This window comes from Aquarana catesbeiana, linkage group LG04 (assembly GCF_042186555.1).
Source record: "Aquarana catesbeiana isolate 2022-GZ linkage group LG04, ASM4218655v1, whole genome shotgun sequence".
NCBI classification, from domain to species: domain Eukaryota; kingdom Metazoa; phylum Chordata; class Amphibia; order Anura; family Ranidae; genus Aquarana; species Aquarana catesbeiana.
This window is the reverse complement of record NC_133327.1, coordinates 46849921-46869141: the sequence shown is the minus strand read 5'-3', so window position 1 is coordinate 46869141 and position 19221 is coordinate 46849921. Positions and strand designations below refer to the sequence as shown.

General features: G+C 46.7%; 1 protein-coding gene across 2 annotated transcripts in view; it reads right to left on the bottom strand.

Moving 5' to 3' along the window:
- Positions 1-19221, bottom strand: part of PKHD1 (PKHD1 ciliary IPT domain containing fibrocystin/polyductin) — a 908610-nt gene that overhangs the window by 873477 nt on the left and 15912 nt on the right. For both annotated transcript variants that reach the window (XM_073625163.1, XM_073625162.1), the window contains exons 3-5: positions 18116-18193; positions 11078-11222; positions 6000-6084 (exon numbers count right to left, since the gene is read on the bottom strand). In XM_073625163.1, the coding sequence (XP_073481264.1) occupies positions 6000-6084; positions 11078-11222; positions 18116-18193 (308 nt within the window). The remainder of the gene's footprint in view (positions 1-5999; positions 6085-11077; positions 11223-18115; positions 18194-19221) is intronic.

Genomic DNA, 19221 nt, shown 5'->3' with positions numbered 1-19221 from the left:
GTAAGTGCCCGATATTGAAGTGGTTTAAGAGGACTTGCAGTCTGCTCACATAATTTGTAATAAAAACATCTTTGCCATTCTGAAGCTTCTCTCCAACCACATAGGATGCATTAAGGTGAAAAAAACACAGAGGGTTTACAACCCCTTAAAAGCAAAGCAGTGCCGTATCGCAAAAAAAAAATGGCCTGATCATTAAGGGGGAAATTCTTCCGGTCTGTAAGTGGTTAAAGTAACGCAGTGCCGTATCGCAAAAAAATGGCCTGGTCATGAAAAGGGGGGTAAATCTTCCGGAGCTGAAGTGGTGAATTTACATGGGTTTCCTCACACTTCCTGTTTGGCTATGGAACAGGAAGTGAAGGGGAAATCTCCGCAATGGGACAGTTGGCGGGGGGGATGACAGGGGTTATAACCCTCCCTTGCTCTATTCAAAATGAAAAAAAAAAAAGTTTTGCCTATAGTTCTACTTTAATGATTAAACTACAGGTACATTTTAGTGCCACTAAAGTGAATTATTAGCTACGAGAGGAACAATAATCTATTTTTTTCCACGTTATATAAGTTCTCAAGGTCCTCCTCATAAGAAGCAGATTGCCAATGATTTAGTGGGCAGTAGACGCCTGGCTGGCATCAGGGACCCTTTTGTTTAATGTGAGAAGTATTTGCATTGCCATGAAGATCTTCTCGGAGCTCTAATTAAATCTGGTCAGGGAATGAAGTTAATGAGTCACATTCCTGGCTGCGGAGAGGACAATGTGCGCCTTTGTGTCGGAGCGCGGCTCGTGCCAGCACTGTGCGGATTGCTGGAGGCTCTGACAAGTTTGAACAGATCAGGGAAAGTTTACCTGTCAGCTGGTGGTCAGAACTTATCTCTCCATGTCCTGTCCGTCTGACCTCCCGCTTCTAGAATCAATGTGATTTCGGTTACATTTTGTTTGTTTTTCAAGCCTGAGCTCCGGAGCACAAATGCTCTCATTTTAAATATATTCTTCAATGGCTGCAAAGCATATAAATCCACTTTGTGTGCATCAAATGCCTTTGAAAACCCAGATATTACCTTGTAAACATAGCGGTGACATCACTGTGCTCTGCAAGGGCGGTGCAGAGAGCAGAGTTGTGGGAGGGGCCCAGAAGACCCCACCCACTTAGGGTTGCCACCTGTCCGGGATTCACCCGGACAGTTCGGGTTTGGAATCATGCATCCGGGTTTCAGACTGCCTGAAACCCGGACACATTATTCAGACCGGACGATGGCTTCCCAGCAGGGTTGCTGGCTGCAGCTGTCTAAGCTGAGAGTGTCTGTTACACATTCTTTCACACTGTCCAAAGCCAATACTAACAGTCTCCCCCCCACACACATACATAGGCGGGGGAGGAGAGAGGGCTTGATCTGCTCCTCTTCCTTTTGCCCCTACCCCTCTATGTCTGCCCCACTCCAATCCCCAGCACTGTGCCTCAGAAAAGGAAAGTGGAGGGTTGGAAATTTGAAGTCCAGCAGCCTCAGATACATCTGGATGAGAGGTGCTGACTGCCAAGTGGTGAGTGAGCTCACCATCCATCCCTGTCTGTGACTGAAGTCCCTCCTTCTCTCTCCTGCCTCTGAGTGAGTACACTAAGGTAAATCAGGGTTCTCAGAGCACCCCTTACATCAGAGTTCCCACCGGAACACCGGAGGCCACAGTGTTCCTCCATACTTCAGAGTCCTCTTCATACATCAGAGTTCCCCCTTAAATTAGGGTCCCCAGAGTTCTCCCTTACATCAGAGTGCTCTCTGTACATCAGCGTTCCCCCTTAAATTAGGGTCCCCAGAGTTCTCCCTTACATCAGAGTCCTCTCCGTACATCAGAGTTCCCCCTTAAATTAGGCTCCCCAGAGTTCTCCCTTACATCAGAGTCCTCTCCGTACATCAGTGTTCCCCCTTAAATTAGGGTCCCCAGAGTTCTCCCTTACATCAGAGTCTGCAAAGTCCCCCTTTACAGTGAAAGGAAACTCTGCGGATTCAGATGTAAAAGGGGAACTCTGTGGACTCTGATGTAAAGGGGGACTCTTGTGATTAACTTCATATGATTTAACCATAAAATATATGTATAGTTTATACTATTAAAAAAATTACTGTGCGCCGCTAAAGTATTCGGGTTTGACTTTCAGAAAAGGTGACAACCCTACACCCACTACAGGAGGGGGGGAGACAATGTAATCCAAAGAATGCCCTCCTGCGCTCGAGTGATATGCTATAAAGTGTTTGTTACCCCAACATTTCATATTCCTGATATGTTTCTGCTGTTCCGTGTACTTGTATGAGAAAGTATCCTGTTCTCTTTGTTTTGCTTCCTTTATGTGAAATCCCAAGTGTTCCTGGTAGTCCCCTTGCTTTCCTATTAAAAAATGACCACACTAAGCAGGATAGCACACCGCGGTCAGTTCTCTAGCTATGCTGGGAACTCAGTGTACTCTCCTCCAAAGATCAGACTTGTCCTGACACACCCTCGCTGCACAGCCATTAAGGCCTCATGTACACTGCTGCTGGTAAACAGAGGTTTAGGAGCAGTTGGGCGTTTTTTTCAGCTGCCCCTGGACTCTCCTCTATGTTATCTTATCAGTACATGTACACAGGGCCGTTTATTGCCATTTCTAGGCAGTTGAGTTTAGAAGCCTTTTCTGGAAAGCAAAAAAATGCGTTCAGGATGGATTTTCAGAGGCATTTGAAAACGACAAACGCCTGTAACAGCTTGTAAACGCCTGAAAACGCAGTAACTCACATTTAGCTGCGTTTTGTTTTACAGGCGTTTTTAATTTCTGACTACATCAAAACCTTGGTTTGAGAGTAACTTGGTTTTGAGAGTGTTTTGCAAGACAAGCAACATTTTTTAATAAATCTTGACTTGATCTACAAGCGATGTCTTAGTATAAGAGTAGCGTCACAACTGAGTATAAAAGAGAAGAGAGGCGCCTCTAAGTGTAGCAATACAGTAATAATAAAATTGATTGAAAGATAAAAAGCAACAAATGTTATACTTACAAACACATGACATAGACAGGCATGTCATAAAAAGCAAAGAAGATCGCCTTCAGGTCTACTACAATCAACCAGTATGGGAAGACCAGACAGTGTCCGTAAGGGCTAACGTGTTTTGAGGGAGAACCCTCTTCATCAGAGCCAAAAACCTGACCTCTGATGAAGAGGGTTCTCCCTCGAAACATGTTAGCCATTACAGACTAAATCTAGTCTTCCCATACCGGTTGATTGTAGCAGACCTGGAAGTGATCTCCTTTGCTGTTTATGACATATCTGTCTATGTCATGTGTTTGTGAGTATAACCTTTTTTTGGCTTTTTATCTAATCTTCTCAATAAATGTTATTATGGTAATGAGCTAAGTTGGTTGCGCCCTCTCCCTGTTGTTGTTTTGCAGGGGCGGAGACAAGAGCAGTCACTCTGCACAAGGAGAGAGGGCAGCAGTGAGTGGTCTTTATTACAGGAAGCAGCACACTGAATTGCTGCACAGATCTGGAAGAAATACACAAAGCACACCAAGATTCAAGGAAGAATACACATGACTCTTGTATTTAGATAATATTTACTTATTCTGGAGTTCAGGTTTAACTTCTTAAAGTGGAGTTCCACCCAAAACTGGAACATCCGCTGATTTGTCTCCTCCCCCCTCAGATGCCACATTTGGGGGGGGGGGGCGGATACCTGACAGGTATCCTGTTCTCACTTCCAGGAGTCCGTGCCGCAGCCCATGACATCACCGCTCAAGTCCCTCCTCCTCCCCCTGCCACTGGGCCAGTAGGAGAGAGGAGCGGAGCCTCGCGCATGCGCAGTAGGGTTCCTGGTGTGAAGCCGTAAGGCTACACTGCCGGGTTCCCTTACCTACAATGGTGGCGGCAGCACCCGACAGCTGATGGAAACATCAGCTGCGGTGCCAACATCACTGGACTCCAGGACCGGTAAGTGTCCTATTATTATTAAAAGCCAGCAGCTGCTGGCTTTTAATTTTTGCAGCGGGGGGGCGGAACACCGCTTTAAGGACCGCCCACCGCATATATACTGTGGCAGGGCGGCCATATTGCGTGAAACGACATACCCGTACGTCATTTCGTGCACGAGACACTGCGCGCGCGTGCTGCACAGTGGGGGAGCCGATGCGTGGGACCCGCGATCGCTCCTCAGAGAGGCAGAACGGGCATCTGCCTATGTAAACAAAGCAGATCCCCATTCTGTCAGAGGAGTACAGAGAGATCGTCTGTTCCTAGTGATCAGGAACAGCGATCTCTCTGTACTCCCAGTCAGTCCACTCCCCATGCAGTTATCGTCTGTTCCTAGTGATCAGGAACAGCGATCTCTCTGTACTCCCAGTCAGTCCACTCTCCCCACAGTTATCGTCTGTTCCTAGTGATCAGGAACAGCGATCTCTCTGTACTCCCAGTCAGTCCACTCTCCCCACAGTTATCGTCTGTTCCTAGTGATCAGGAACAGCGATCTCTCTCTACACCCAGTCAGTCCCCTCCCCCCACAGTTATCGTCTTATCCTAGTGATCAGGAACAGCGATCTCTCTGTACTCCCAGTCAGTCCACTCTCCCCACAGTTATTGTCTGTTCCTAGTGATCAGGAACAGTGATCTCTCTGTACTCCCGGTCAGTCCACTCCCCCCACAGTTAGAAACACCTCCCTAGGACACACTTAACCCCTTGATCACCCCCTAGTGTTAACTCCTTCCCTGCCAGTGTCATTTATACAGTGATCAGTGCATATTTTTAGCTCTGATCACTGCAATAATGTCACTGGTCCCAAAGTCAAAAGTATACAAAACGAAAAAAAAAAAACAAAAAAAACAAATGAAACGAAAGCGAACAAATTTTTCAGGAGTGCACATGTCTAACTAACACTGACTGAGGGAACTTGGAAGAAATGGGGATAGTCTAGCAAGGAATGAACTAAAAAGGAGGTGAGAAACAAAGGGATGTACCAAAATCACAAATTGAAAAGTTGTAGTGGCCTGAAACCACCTCTAGATGCCAGCATACATCAAAACAATCGTAACCTGTACATAAATGTGGAACATTTTAGAGCAGGCAGTACAGTAATACCTTGGATTATGAGCATAATTCGTTCCAGGAGAATGCTTGTAATCCAAAGCACTCGTATATCAAAGCGAGTTTCCCCATAGGAAATAATGGAAACTCAGATAATCCGTTCCACAGCCCCTGCTTTTCTATGCAGTACCGCATGTGGCCAGAGGTACAGGGGCTCCGGAGACACTCGGAACCACTCGGAGACGCTCAGAGACCACTCAGAGATGCTCAGAGACACTCAGGAACAGAGTGTTTCCGAGCATCACCGGCGCCCCCGCACCTCTGCCTAAATGCGGTACTGCACACCCCAGCGGCTTAAATCCTGCTCGCCTTGCGAGACAACGCGAGTCGGGATTTAAAAAAAAATTGCTTGTATTGCGAAACGCTCGTAAACCGTGTTACTCGCAATCTGAGGTTCCACTGTATTTGTATTTGTTTCATTGCATCACATGTGCGAAAATCTTAGCTTCTAAGTACTTTACTGTGTTGCGCCCTGATTCAGTTGGGGGGCTTTTTTATTCTTTTGATGCAAAACTTGTTCTCCAGGTAGCTCTACCTACTACCAACCTGGAAGCTACAAGCTACATACAGACCTGGTAGCCATCAATGTGTAAGCTCCAAGGGGGCGGAGCGAAATGTGCTGGGGGCGTGGCCTGGTCGGAGTCCAGGCTGAGGTTGCCATTCATACACCCAGTATAGGGACAACATGGATGTACGGCTTTGAGGAGTCCTTTCTTTACATCCATCCATGTGTAACTCAGGGCACAGCATTGATCTGACACAAGATTGTTCATGAAAACAATCATTGCATAAACATGGACGATCACCCCAGCTGAGGGGTGAAGCCTGTGAATGACCCCTTACTGCTTTTATGACATCTGATGTAAAACATATATTTGTATAAAAAACTAGCTAACTAGTATTTACCTTAAAGATCACTTTTTCTGCCTTCGTGATTTGTTGTCCACCATGGAATACTGAAACCTTGTACACACCTTCTTGTCCTGCTGATCTGCTTGTAAAAATATAAAATGTCAGCCACCTGCTGGTGAAATCTAGTACAGCACATTTAACATATAAACAGCTCTCCAAACTTTTTTTTTTTAATTCAGCATAGATTAGGAAACACTTTGACCCCCTGTCAGGTTTTTACTGCTCTCTACATACCTGTTATGTAGATCCACCCTCTCTATTTGGCCTGCTGGCCATTGTCATCAGGACAGAATATGATGGAAAAGTGAAAATAGGTGTAGAGGGGAAATATTACAATGGGGGCATCTACTCTGGTGAAAGCTGTCTAAGGCCCCTTTCACACTTATACAACTTGTACCACGATTTTGTACTGCAAAATCGTATGACAAGTCATTCTCCATGATTTTCAATGACTACCATTCATATTGGCACGACTTTAAGTCGTGCCGACTTGAAAGTAGTCCCTGCACTACTTTGGTCCAACTTCTATGCCAGTTGTACTCCATAGACCTCAATGTTAAACCCTGAAGTAGCATGCAAATCGTGCCTGAATAATATAGACACGATTTCAGTACGACTTTGTAAGCACAAGCCTGGCTCGCTGATCGGGAAAGGAAAACTTTTTTTTCCTTTCGCGATGAGCGACAGGCAGTGCTGACAGCTGTCTGGTATGAATCCTGAGGGGGAACGCCGCGCCAAGTTTTAAATGAAAAAACCGGTGTGGGTTCCCTCCCACGGACATACCAGGCCCTTAGGTCTGGTATGAATCTAAGGGGAACGCCCTACGCCAAAAAATCGGCGTGGGGTCCCCCCCCAAAATCCATACCAGACCCTTATCCGAGCACGCAGCCCGGCCGGTGAGGAGTGGGGGTGGGGACGAGCGAGCGCCCCCCGCCCTCCTGGACCGTACCAGGCCGCATGTCCTCAACATGGGGGGTGGGTGCTTTGAGGCATGGGGGGCACCCTGGGGCCCCCCCCACCCCAAAGCACCTTGTCCCCATGTTGATGAGGACAAGGACCTCTTCCCGACAACCCTGGCCGTTGGTTGTCGCGGTCTACAGGCGGGGGGCTTATCGGAATCCGGGAGCCCCCTTTAATAAGGGGGCCCCCAGATCCCGGCCCCCCCACCGTATGTGAATGAGTATGGGGTACAGCGTATCCCCTACCCATTCACCTGGGGAAAAAAGTGTCAATAAAAAACACACTACACAGGTTTTTAAAGTAATTTATTAGACAGCTCCGGGGTCTTCTTCCGATTTCGGGGGTCCTCTTCCGACTCCGGGGATCTCTCCGGCGTCTTCTCCCGGTGTCCTGATCTTCTGCCGGCTCCTCCGCTATCTTCTGCAGCTCAATTGCTAGCGGTGGCCCAGACTTCTGCCTTCTGCCTTCTTTTCTTCCAATGTTGACACAACGCTCTCTCTCTCTCTCGGGGTCACCGCCTATATAAGTCCGTTGCGGAGAGCTCAGAGACCATTGCAGCTGGAGAGAGCGTTGTGTCAACATCTCTGGAAGAGAAGAGGGAAGAAGACGATCCAGAAGTCCGAGCCACCGCTGGCAAAAGAGCAGCAGAAGATAGCGGTGGAGTCGGCAGAAGATGCGGACACTGGGAGAAGACGCAGGAGAGTCCCCCGAAGTCAGAAGAGGACCCCCGAAGTCGGAAGAAGACCCCGGAGCTGCCTAATAAATTACTTTAAAAACCTGTGTAGTGTGTTTTTTATTGACACTTTTTTCCCCAGGTGAATGGGTAGGGGTACGATGTACCCCATACTCATTCACATAGGGTGGGGGGCCGGGATCTGGGGGCCCCCTTATTAAAGGGGGCTTCCGGATTCCGATAAGCCCCCCGCCCGCAGACCCCGACAACCAACGGCCAGGGTTGTCGGGAAGAGGCCCTTGTCCTCATCAACATGGGGACAAGGTGCTTTGGGGTGGGGGGGCCCGCAGGGCGCCCCCCATGCCCCAAAGTACCCACCCCCCCATGTTGAGGGCATGCGGCCTGGTACGGTCCAGGAGGGGGGGCCACTCGCTCGTCCCCACCCCCATTCCTGACCGGCTGGGCTGCGTGATCGGATAAGGGTCTGGTATGGATTTTGGGGGGACCCCCACGCCGATTTTTCGGCGTAGGGGGTTCCCCTTACAATCCATACCAGACCTAAGGGCCTGGTATGTCCGTGGGGGGAACACACGCCAGTTTTTTTATTTAAAACTTGGCGTGGAGTTCCCCCTTATGATTCATACCAACCACTGTATGTTTTCATTTGTTAATGCCAAAAATGTGGCAAAGTCGTACAAAGTAGTACTGCTCCCAAATCGCGGCAAATCGCGGTAAAATCGTGTGACTTTGAAGTCGTATAAGTGTGAAAGGGGCCTAAGAGGAGATTTCCCCCAGCATGGGAGAGATTTTCTCTTACTTCCTCTTGTGTTTCTGTGTCATTTTCCCATAGAAAGCTCTCCCTAAAAATGAGGCGGGTTTTAACCATCTCCCACTCAATCAAAAAAAGAAAGACAGAAAATTAACTAAAAAAATCATATATACATTCTTTCATTTTTTTGGACTATCTGTCTGACCAGGGCTACATTTTTTAAGTTCTCACCCCCTCCCCCAGATAGAAAAACATGTATTCATAAAATAATGAAGAGTTATTCATCCTGTAAAAGTGTACAGTATGTATATTTGGGCTGCAACTAAGGATTATTTTCAAAATCGATTAGTTGGCCGATTATTGTTTTGATTAATCAGATAGAATCATTAAAAAAAACAAAAAAAAAAACGTAATATGCAATTCTTTCGTTTATTTAAAGTAATAATGAAAATTATGTGGCACTATTGCTCCCGGGAACACCAATGATGGGGCACTATTCCTCCCGGGAACACCAATGATGGGGCACTTTTCCTCGCGGGAACACCAATGATGGGGCACCATCCCCCCCCCTCCCGGGAACACCAATGGGGCACTATTCCCCCCCAGCAACACCAATGGGACACTATTCCCCCCCAAGGAAAACCAATGATGGAGCACTATTCATCCCGGAACCACCAATGATGGGGCACTATTCCTCACGGGAACACCAATGATGGGACACTATTCCTTCTGGGAATAACAATGATGGGGCACTGTTCCTCCCGGGGACACCAATGATGGGGCACTATTCCTCCTGGGAACACCAGGGGTACTATTCCTCCCGGGAACACCAATGATGGGGCACTATCCCCCCCCCTCCCCCTCCCGGGAACACCAATGGGGCACTATTTCCCCCCCCCCCCCAGCAACACCAATGGGACACTATTCGCCGCCCTAGAAAAACCAATGATGGGGCACTATTCCACCCACCCCCCCCCAGAACACCAATGAATGCACTAAATCCTCCCATCACAAATCACAATGTATGTACTGCTACTGACTGAGTATTGTTGTATACACTGCTCTTACCTTGAGGCAGCAGCAGGCGGGGCTGAGGGGGGAAGCTGACGTCAGAGAGGAGGAGAGAGGGGGACGTGCCTGGTCACATGAGCGCCGCTGTATTCTCGTGAGAATACGGCGGCGGCGCCGTCTTGTACACAGAAACAGAATTCACTGGGACGGATGCGGGACTGACAGGGAGGAAGGTGACGTTAGACCAACTAATCGTTGTCAACGATTTTCATTATTGATTATTATCGATTTTAATCGATTAATCGTTGCAGTCCTCTTCCACTCCTCCATGACGACATCATGTAGCTGGTGGATGTTAGAGACCTTGCGCTCCTCCACCTTCCATTTGAGGATGCCCCACAGATGCTCAATAGGATTTAGGTCTGGAGACATGCTTGGCCAGTCCATCACCTTTACCCTCAGCTTCTTTAGCAAGACAGTGGACATCTTGGAGGTATGTTTGTGGTCGTTATCATGTTGGAATACTGCCCTGTGCCCAGTCTCTGAAGGGAGGGGATCATGCTCTGCTTCAGTATGTCACAGTACATGTTGGCATTCACGGTTCCCTCAATGAACTGTAGCTCCCCAGTGCTGGCAGCACTCATTCAGCCCCAGACCATGACACTCCCACCACCATGCTTGACTGTAGGCAAGACACACTTGTCTTTGTACTCCTCACCTTGTTGCTGCCACACACGCTTGACACCATCTGACCCAAATAAGTTTATCTTGGTCTCATCAGACCACAGGACATGGTTCCAGTAATCCATGTCCTTAGTCCGCTTGTTTCCACCAAACTGTTTGCGGGCTTTCTTGTGCATCATCTTTAGAAGAGGCTTCCTTCTGGGATGCCAGTCATGCAGACCAATTTGATGCAGTGTGCGGCGTATGGTCTGAGCACTGACAGGCTGACCCCGTAACTCTTCAAACTCTGCAGCAATGCTGGCAGCACTCATACGTCTATTTTCCAAAGACAACCTCTGGATATGATGCTGAGCACGTGCACTCAACCTTCTTGGTTGACCATGGCGAGGCCTGTTCTGAGTGGAACCTGTTCTTTTAAACTGCTGTATGGTCTTGGCCACCATGCTGCAGCTCAGTTTCAGGGTCTTGGCAATCTTCTTATAGCCTAGGCCATCTTTATGTAAAGCAACAATTCTTTTTTTCAGATCCTCAGAGTCCTTTGCCATGAGGTGCCATGTTGAACTTCCAGTGATCAGTATGAGAGAGTGAGAGCGATAACACCAAATTTAACACACCTGCTCCCCATTCAGACCTGAGACCTTGTAACACCAATGAGTCACATGACACCGGGGAGGGAAAATGGCTAACTGGGCCCAATTTGGATATTTTCACTTAGGGGTGTACTCAATTTTGTTGCCAGCAGTTTAGACATTTATTTAGACAAATTAGTCATACTGTTGAAGTCAAGTTAAATGACACATGTTGGCACTGCTGAATTTGGCCTAGGCATATAGGTATCAATGGCATTTGGTCATAAACTGGTTAGACTAACCGCCAACACTCTTTTTTTTTTTTTTTTTACCAGATGGTGAACAAACTATTCTTATGTTGATAAACCCCACCCTAAATAATTCCAGTTAAGATACAGTAGCTTACCTTGTTTTACATTTAATAGAGGATGAAGGTGAATATAAAGGAAGAACGTCACAATATATCGGGGGGCTTTCTGAATTTGTCATGTGCACTTCAAGAGGGCAACCTTGTCCAAAATACTGAAGGACACTGCTGTACAAGCTGCTGTCTGCAAAGGAGAAAAGAGAATGTGAGTCATGTATATCCAGGTTTAATAAACTACTCAGAATATGTTACTGGAAGCTTTTCTATGTGAAATAACGCTGATCCCAGACAACCATGACTCTAAATCAGGTTCTTGTACCAAAATCAATAAACCTTCAATCCATAACCATTTTCTGATCCTCTCACAGCCACCCCAACATTCTTCAGGAGATGGTGAGTCATGGCGACATTTCTAGTTTCAAAATGAATGTCATTAAAGAGAATTTATAGCGGTTTTGTACATATTTTATAAGCTATGGTCAAGAGCATGTTTCCAGATGCCTGTCACCCCCAACATGCACTATGGTTCCACCTACAAGGGGCTATGGTAAAATTAGATCCCAGGGACACGCTAGTGATGTAGCCATTGTTGGGCAGGACCACTGCTCTGCAGCGGGGGGTACAGGCATCTGATATACTTATGAAAATTTAGTAACTCTATTCTGCAGGAGAGGGAAGATTTGAGATATGGGCAGATGGTCTAAACACAATTGCTATAAACTCATGTGGCGCTGGTAGATTTTCATCCACCGCTGATAGGTAAATTTAGTGGGTCGCTTATTATAGGAAGTTAGATTTGCCTCTGTTCCAGCTTGGCTGACGTTGCGTGTAGTTTCCACATTGTGCCGGTGGGTGTCGTTGTCACCATCGGCTGGTGTTGGAAAAGCAACGTGTTGAAGCGGATGAGTGCTCCTCTGTCCCGGAGATAACTCGGTGGAGGTGGTCCTCCAAGTTGCATTCTGGGAGAGGGTATTTATGGGACAGACGCCATGTTTTAGGGATCGTTTTCAGCCACCTGCTGGCCCTCCTGGCCGACAGGTATGCACTAGGAATACCACCTCGTGGTCCTCCGTTCCGGAGGCCCATGTCGCTGTGGCGTGTGGTGGGCCCAGAAGCCTGTCTGGGGCCTACCACAGCAGCGGAGGAATGGTCCTGAGCTGTCTATCCTGAGTGAAGAAGCTGGACAACCGAGAAGATCCCAGGGGAGGACCCGTCATGGAAGGATCATGCGGAGTGCTGGTCTGGAGAGGGGCCTGGTGACTCGGTTGGAGGACGCATTCCGAAGTAATCTTACAGTATAGTGCTGCCGGGTTGGCTTAAAGGTTCAAGTACTATATCTGACATTCATCACAAACCAATACATCCTGTGGCAGTGGATCGTACGGGTTTTATTCCAGATAAGTCTGTGGCAGAGACTTTTGTTCGTGCTGTGTGCTGGCTGCTTGCTGGGCAAGTGAGAGATGTCTATCCAGACGGGCAAAGATTAAATCCTACGAAAGGGGAGACTATTCAATTACAAGTGTTCAATTACAAAGAATGTTCTAAAGAAATACTACAGAAAGGTATTTGAGCTTCCCTGCAGCTTTCCTACTGCCTCTTTCCTGCTACTTCCCTTGTTCGTTTTATTAAAGCATTGGAAAACCTACTCAAGTGTTTGGTGCTTATATCGTCCAGAGGTAAACTCAACGGAACCCTAGACCCGGTGCTGGTGAAACAGAGGTATCGAGAGTGAAGGTAACAAGCCCGCTTAAACCAGCAGCTCCACCGAGAGTTATTGCTACATGTGGGGGCTCGTCCGGGATTTGTTAGCCGTCAATTCTCGCAACCTGGAGAGGTGTTTACGGGAGTTTACAGTGAGAGCTGGACTTTGTAATTTTCTCAGGAAAAGAAGAGGTTAAAAGTTGCAGGACTTTATTTCTGAGTGCGTAGGCGGCGGGCGCCAGTAAAAGCCCAGGAGCTACATGATCAGAAGAACAAGTGGGAGGAGTCTACCCTACTTGATACCGCGTGGGACGCATTTGTGTGTGTTTGGCGCCAGAGAAGAATAGAGGCCTTGTGATCGCGCTGAGAAGATCAGAGTGTGGCCATGTCTTTTCCGGTGATGTAGTCAATTATGGGACCAAGAATGTTCCCAGTGAGCACCGTGTCGAGTACTGTGCTGACTGGAACCCTGCTTACAGATACCGGTGTCTGTGTGAAGCCGCAGGGGAGGTTTGTTCTCTATACCGTTGGAGATATCGAAGGGCTGGGCATGATTTGCCACAAATGTGAGGGACTGGCCGTACATCTCGGTCCATTTGGTCGCTGCCCGCAATGTGGAGAGTATTTGTTTGTGGTGGAGCAACCTACCATGTCGCCCCGTACTTATCGTATGGACTGGGCTACAGGTGTCGCCACAGTAGAAGCTGCTACTTCTGCTGGAAGAGAACGGCAGGCCGTGACTTTGCCTGTTGCTACCGAGAATGTTCCGGAGAGAGACACAGTTGTTACTGATTCATCAGCGGACATTACTTTGATTTCCGCGTCCACTACACCTATCCCTGTTGTACCTGTCCAGAAGAAGGTGGGATATGTGAAGGCTTCCCGCGGCCATGGTCGAGGCCTACCCCAGAGACTACCTGAACCGAATCTAACAAAGTCCACGACAGGAACGGGTGAGCAATTGTTGGGGAATGTATCTGGGACTGTAAATAAATATCTGCCAGCAGAAGAGCTGGGAGATTCAGAGATAGAATCCATGTCGGATCTCTCCGGTGATGATGACCTGTTAGAGACTATGTCACAAGAGTTGTTATGGGCCCAAGGCGAGGATGTCGCCTCTGCCATGACTTTCCCTGAATGGACAGCCCTGAGTTCTGGGAAGACGTCACCCTGTGTGGAGCCACACAGCACTGTAAATGAGACATTGTCAAAAGTTGCTAGTTCACTTCAGACACCGGCTGGGTCTATGGTGAGCAAATCTTTGAATTCCTGTGTGCCTCCTGGGTTGGGGAAAAATAGATCCTTACCGAAACTTGCACGTTTGCAGAGAATGTTGAACAAACGAGTCGCTATGGAATATGGTTTGGATCTCTCTTATGTCACTCAGGACATAATGCGAGTGATTGAAGCTAACCGGGAGCTTTGGTACAGTAAAGCTGTTTGGGACTATTTGTCTGTGCCTAAGCCTTTCCGGAAAACTGGTTGTTCTGTTGCTATGGATGAACTCTACAGTGGATGTTTTATGCACTGGATTTATGGTCGGCACATTCATGCTGACAAAGTGGTCATTTGCAGACCCGGAAAAGATGACGTTGTATATTTCATCACTACAGTGGATAAACTGGGAAAGACACTGACATTGCCAGAACCCCAGTTTTATTGGTAATTATGGACAAAAGAACTTTGGGTTAGTTAGTTAGTTAGTTAGTGACAGTGCATAGAGATCTTTGTGGTCAAGATCTGAATACTCATCTCAGTATTTTAAATCCAAGGACTTCTTTTTGCTAGCTGGATTTTCTTCATTTAAGAAAAATTGTGTATATATAGGGATGGACTCCTAAAGATTATTCGAATGTAGATAAAGGGAAGAGAGTTTCATTTTCTCAAATGAGACTTTGCTCCTGAAATTGTATAGATGGCATGTGTGTTTAACATGTTTTCCTTTTCAGGAACCATTTGATCTCCTATCAAGCTGTTAGGCTTTTCAGCTAAAATAGGTAGTGAGGTTGTGTACAGTCATAAGATGGTTTTGTTTGCGGATGTAAACATAATATTTTACAAATGTTGATCTTATAATGTCTTTTTACTGTCTTTCTTTCTTCTTTAACTAAGTCCAAGTTTTAAGCTCAAATACCTGCTCTCAGGCTTGAGAGTTAGTGTTTTGTGACAGACGTTGAGGACAACGTCTATTGTACTGGGGGGAGTATGTAGCGCTGGCAGATTTTCATCTACCGCTGATAGGTAAATTTAGTGAGTTGCTTATTATAGGAAGTTAGATTTGCCTCTGTTCCAGCTTGGCTGACGTTGCGTGTAGTTTCCACATTGTGCCAGTGGGTGTCGTTGTCACCATCGGCTGGTGTTGGAAAAGCAACGTGTTGAAGCGGATGAGTGCTCCTCTGTCCCGGAGATAACTCGGTGGAGGTGGTCCTCCGAGTTGCATTCTGGGAGAGGGTATTTATGGGACAGACGCCATGTTTTAGGGTTTCTTTTCAGCCACCTGCTGGCCTTCCTGGCCGACAGGTATGCACTAGGAATACCACCTCGTGGTCCTCCATTCCGGAAGGCCAACGTCGCTGTGGCATGTGGGTGGGCCCAGAAGTCTGTCTGGGGCCTACCACAGCAGCGGAGGAATGGTCCTGAGCTGTCTATCCTGAGTGAAGAAGCTGGACAACCGAGAAGATCCCAGGGTAGGACCCGTCATGGAAGGATCGTGCGGAGTGCTGGTCTGGAGAGGGGCCTGGTGACTCGGTTGAAGGACGCATTCCGAAGTAATCTTACAGTATAGTGCTGCCGGGTTGGCTTAAAGGTTCAAGTACTATATCTGACATTCATCACAAACCAATACATCCTGTGGCAGAGGATCATACGGGTTTTATTCCAGCTAAGTCTGTGGCAGAGACTTTTGTTCGTGCTGTGTGCTGGCTGCTAGGCAAGTGAGAGATGTCTATCCAGACGGGCAAAGATTAAATCCTATGAAAGGGGAGACTATTCAATTACAAGTGTTCAATCACAAAGAATGTTCTAAAGAAATACTACATAAAGGTATTTGAGCTTCCCTGCCTCTTTCCTGCTACTTCCCTTGTTTGTTTTATTAAAGCATTGGAAAACCTACTCGAGTGTTTGGTGCTTATATCGTCCACAGGTAAACTCAACGGAACCCTAGACCCGGTGGCGGTGAAACAGAGGTATCGAGAGTGAAGTTAACAAGCCCTCTTAAACCAGCAGCTCCACCGAGAGTTATTGCTACACTCATAAAAGCTTTAACATATTAATGTAATTTCAAAAATTGTTTTCAGTCTTTTTAAATCTACAGATTTCATTAAAGCCCAACTCTAGGTACACTATATTATCAAAAGTATTGGGACGCCTGCCTTTACATGAACTTTAATGGCATCCCAGTCTTAGTCTGTAGGGTTCAATAATGAGTTGGTCCACCCTTTGCAGCTATAACAGCTTCAACTCTTCTGAGAAGGCTGTCCACAAGGTTTAGGAATGTGTCTATGGGAATGTTTGACCATTCTTCCAGAAGCCCATTTGTGAGGTCAGGAACTGATGTGGATGAGAAGGCCTGGCTCACAGTCTCCGCTCTAATTCATCCCAAAGGTGTTCTGTTGTGTTGAGGTTAGGACTCTGTGCATGCCAGTCAAGTTCCTCCACCCCAAACTATCACTCTCATCCATGTCTTTATGGACCTTGCTTTGTGCACTGGTGCGCAGTCATGTTGGAACAGGAAGGGGCAATCGCCAAACTGTTCCCACAAAGTTGGGAGCATGAAACTGTCCAAAATGCCTTGGTATGCTGATGCCTTAAGAGTTCCCTTCACTGGAACAAAGGAGCCAAGCCCAACCCCAGAAAAACAACCGCACACCATAATCCCCCCCTCCACCAATTGATTTGGGCCACTGCACAAAGGAAGGTCCATAAAGACATGGATGATCGTTTGGGTTGGAGGAAGTTGACTGGCCTGCACAGAGCCCTGACCTCAGCCTGATAGAAAACCTTTGGGATGAATTAGAGTGGAGACTGAGGGGAGAGCTGTGCTGACTTGCATCATCCAATCATGTGCCAGCAACTATGCTGTTTTTTATTTCCTTGCATGTGAATGGGTATTCTTTGCAAAGTGAAGCTTCACCTCATTTACTAAGCTCTGGAAAAACTACACTTGCAAAGTGCTCAGTCTATTTGCCTTTAGTAAATCCACCCCCTCGAGTGTAAGTGATGTGAAGATGCTCAATATGCTTTCATGCCACTTAGGCTTGAGGTGACTTCTGACTTAAACACTATCAAAATGTATCCCTGGTAACCATACTATCTTAAGATTTTAATCATTTCCAATCAGAGCCCTGAAATAGGGGGAATTTGCTTGAGCCCTGAAATGAGTTGGCTGTTTTTTGTTCCTCTTGAACTGATTTTATTATTACAAGATTTTGGGCACTTGGATATAAGTTCTGCACCTCTCATAAGACTATTTCCATGATGATAGTTGCTGACTCATCAAATGATCCATTCTGTTCTTTGTTTCTCGGTGTATGGTTCAAAAGACATTTATTGTAGGTGTAAACGTATACATCAAGCCAACGCTTTAGGAGGAATGGACTTCCCCTTCTTCAGGGCTTTTACTGCATGCTATTGGATGGGAATGAATCCTAAAATTATACGTTGCTTGCTAGATTTTGAAATTGAAGAATGACAGAGTGCTGCTCAGGGAACGAACCATTCCCATTCATTAGCATGCAGCAAAAGCCCCGAAGAAAGGGGAGATCATTCCCCCGAAACATGTTGGTTTGATATATATGTTTACACCAACAATAAATGTCTTTTTAACCATGCAGCAAAAGTTGACATTTTTTGGACACTGGGCACTCCTTCTTTCCTACCCAAGCCTTCTCACTAAAATGACCACAAGGCTGTATCAGAAAGGTAGCAGCCCAAGCCCCTAACAGGGTCCTCCACAACCATTCACCATTGGGTAGACCCACTGAAATTAATTGATTCCACTTTTCCCACACAATCACTCATGACCAGTGACTGATCCAGTCAGTCTAGTGCGGTCTGCAACACAAACCGGGGTCTTTGTTTCTCTGGATCATCCAGCTGCTGCAGAATGGCAGTTTATGTCGGTGGGCTGAAGTTTGCCCTCAGCAGTGCAAGTTTACAGATCACATGACACACTACACCAGGCAGTGATCATGTGATTCATTATACTCCCTGTTTCATTGCATAATAGATGGTACCGGTGGTGGTGCACACAGAAGTCAGATGGCCGCAATTCGACCATGGTAGCTTGCATTCATTCTGGTCTATGAATCTATCTAAAAGCATTTTTTATTCAAATGTAACACCTAACTCCAATTTTACTTTATCACCACATCTTACCATTAAACCATATGGTGATCAAGGTACCACCAGCGACGCTGCCTTCCTTTGGGTCTACTGTGTAGTTCAGACAAAAAGCTAAAAAGAAGCAAGATATAAAATGGTACAATTAGGGTATTTGTTCTGGTTCAAATACAATCCATTAATACGTGAAAGTGTGCAGTTTGCATAAACAGGGATCTACTGGGAAAGTTCAATACTTTGCTTTCTGTGTTAGTGTAGCACGGCCCCCTTGAGGACTGGTTGGATTTACCTGTTCACCTGCATTGCCATGACCCGGTGAACATTCCAACCCACCTGACACTCTGGGTTCAGACATCTTTTACAGCACCTTTAAATGATACGTCACACAAGTCAAATATGTTTATATCATTTCAGCTTTTACTGGAGTAGGCAGTGTGGTATTTATATACAAAGAAGGGTAATTGGTCAACTGAGTTCAGTATAACAGCCCAGACTCGGGAGAAGAATTCCCCGACAAGACAGCTTAGGAACAGTTCAACAACACAAGAGCATAATATACATACAGTATATATACAATGAAGTACCACCTGGAGCATGACTTGTAAGGACAGTAACGGGTTAGCTATTTACTGCAGGTAGTCACATACTAAAGGGGAACCCCTGGCCGGCCTATTCAACCTGTATATTCTAATGAGAGATCAGACAGAATAGGGATAGTGTAGGGCCCTTTAAATGGTACCAACAGCAGTGTCCAAGATGCAGGCCTGATAGTCTTCACCTGCAGTTAGAGCACATTAGATTATATCCAATAAGGCACGGGGGTGAGATAGCAAACCGAAAGGCTTAAGCAGGCTAGTGGTACTCCTTGAAGTGGTTTTAATTGAAGGTGTCTATGTACAATGTTCAAATAGAAGAGCAGTAAAGTGTTCCCAAGGTAAAGGTGTCTGTACACAGTGTTCAAATAAAGTAACAAGGGAAGGATTGCAAAAGATGGGCAATTGCCCTCTCACCAACGACCGGACCGGCTAAACGTCTTGCAGACAGTGACCCGAGAAGGGATATCCTTCGGTAAAGCGACCAGCAATGACCCACAGCTGCTGAGTGCAGATGACCGTAGTGTCGATCTGCTGGGTTGGTGCTGC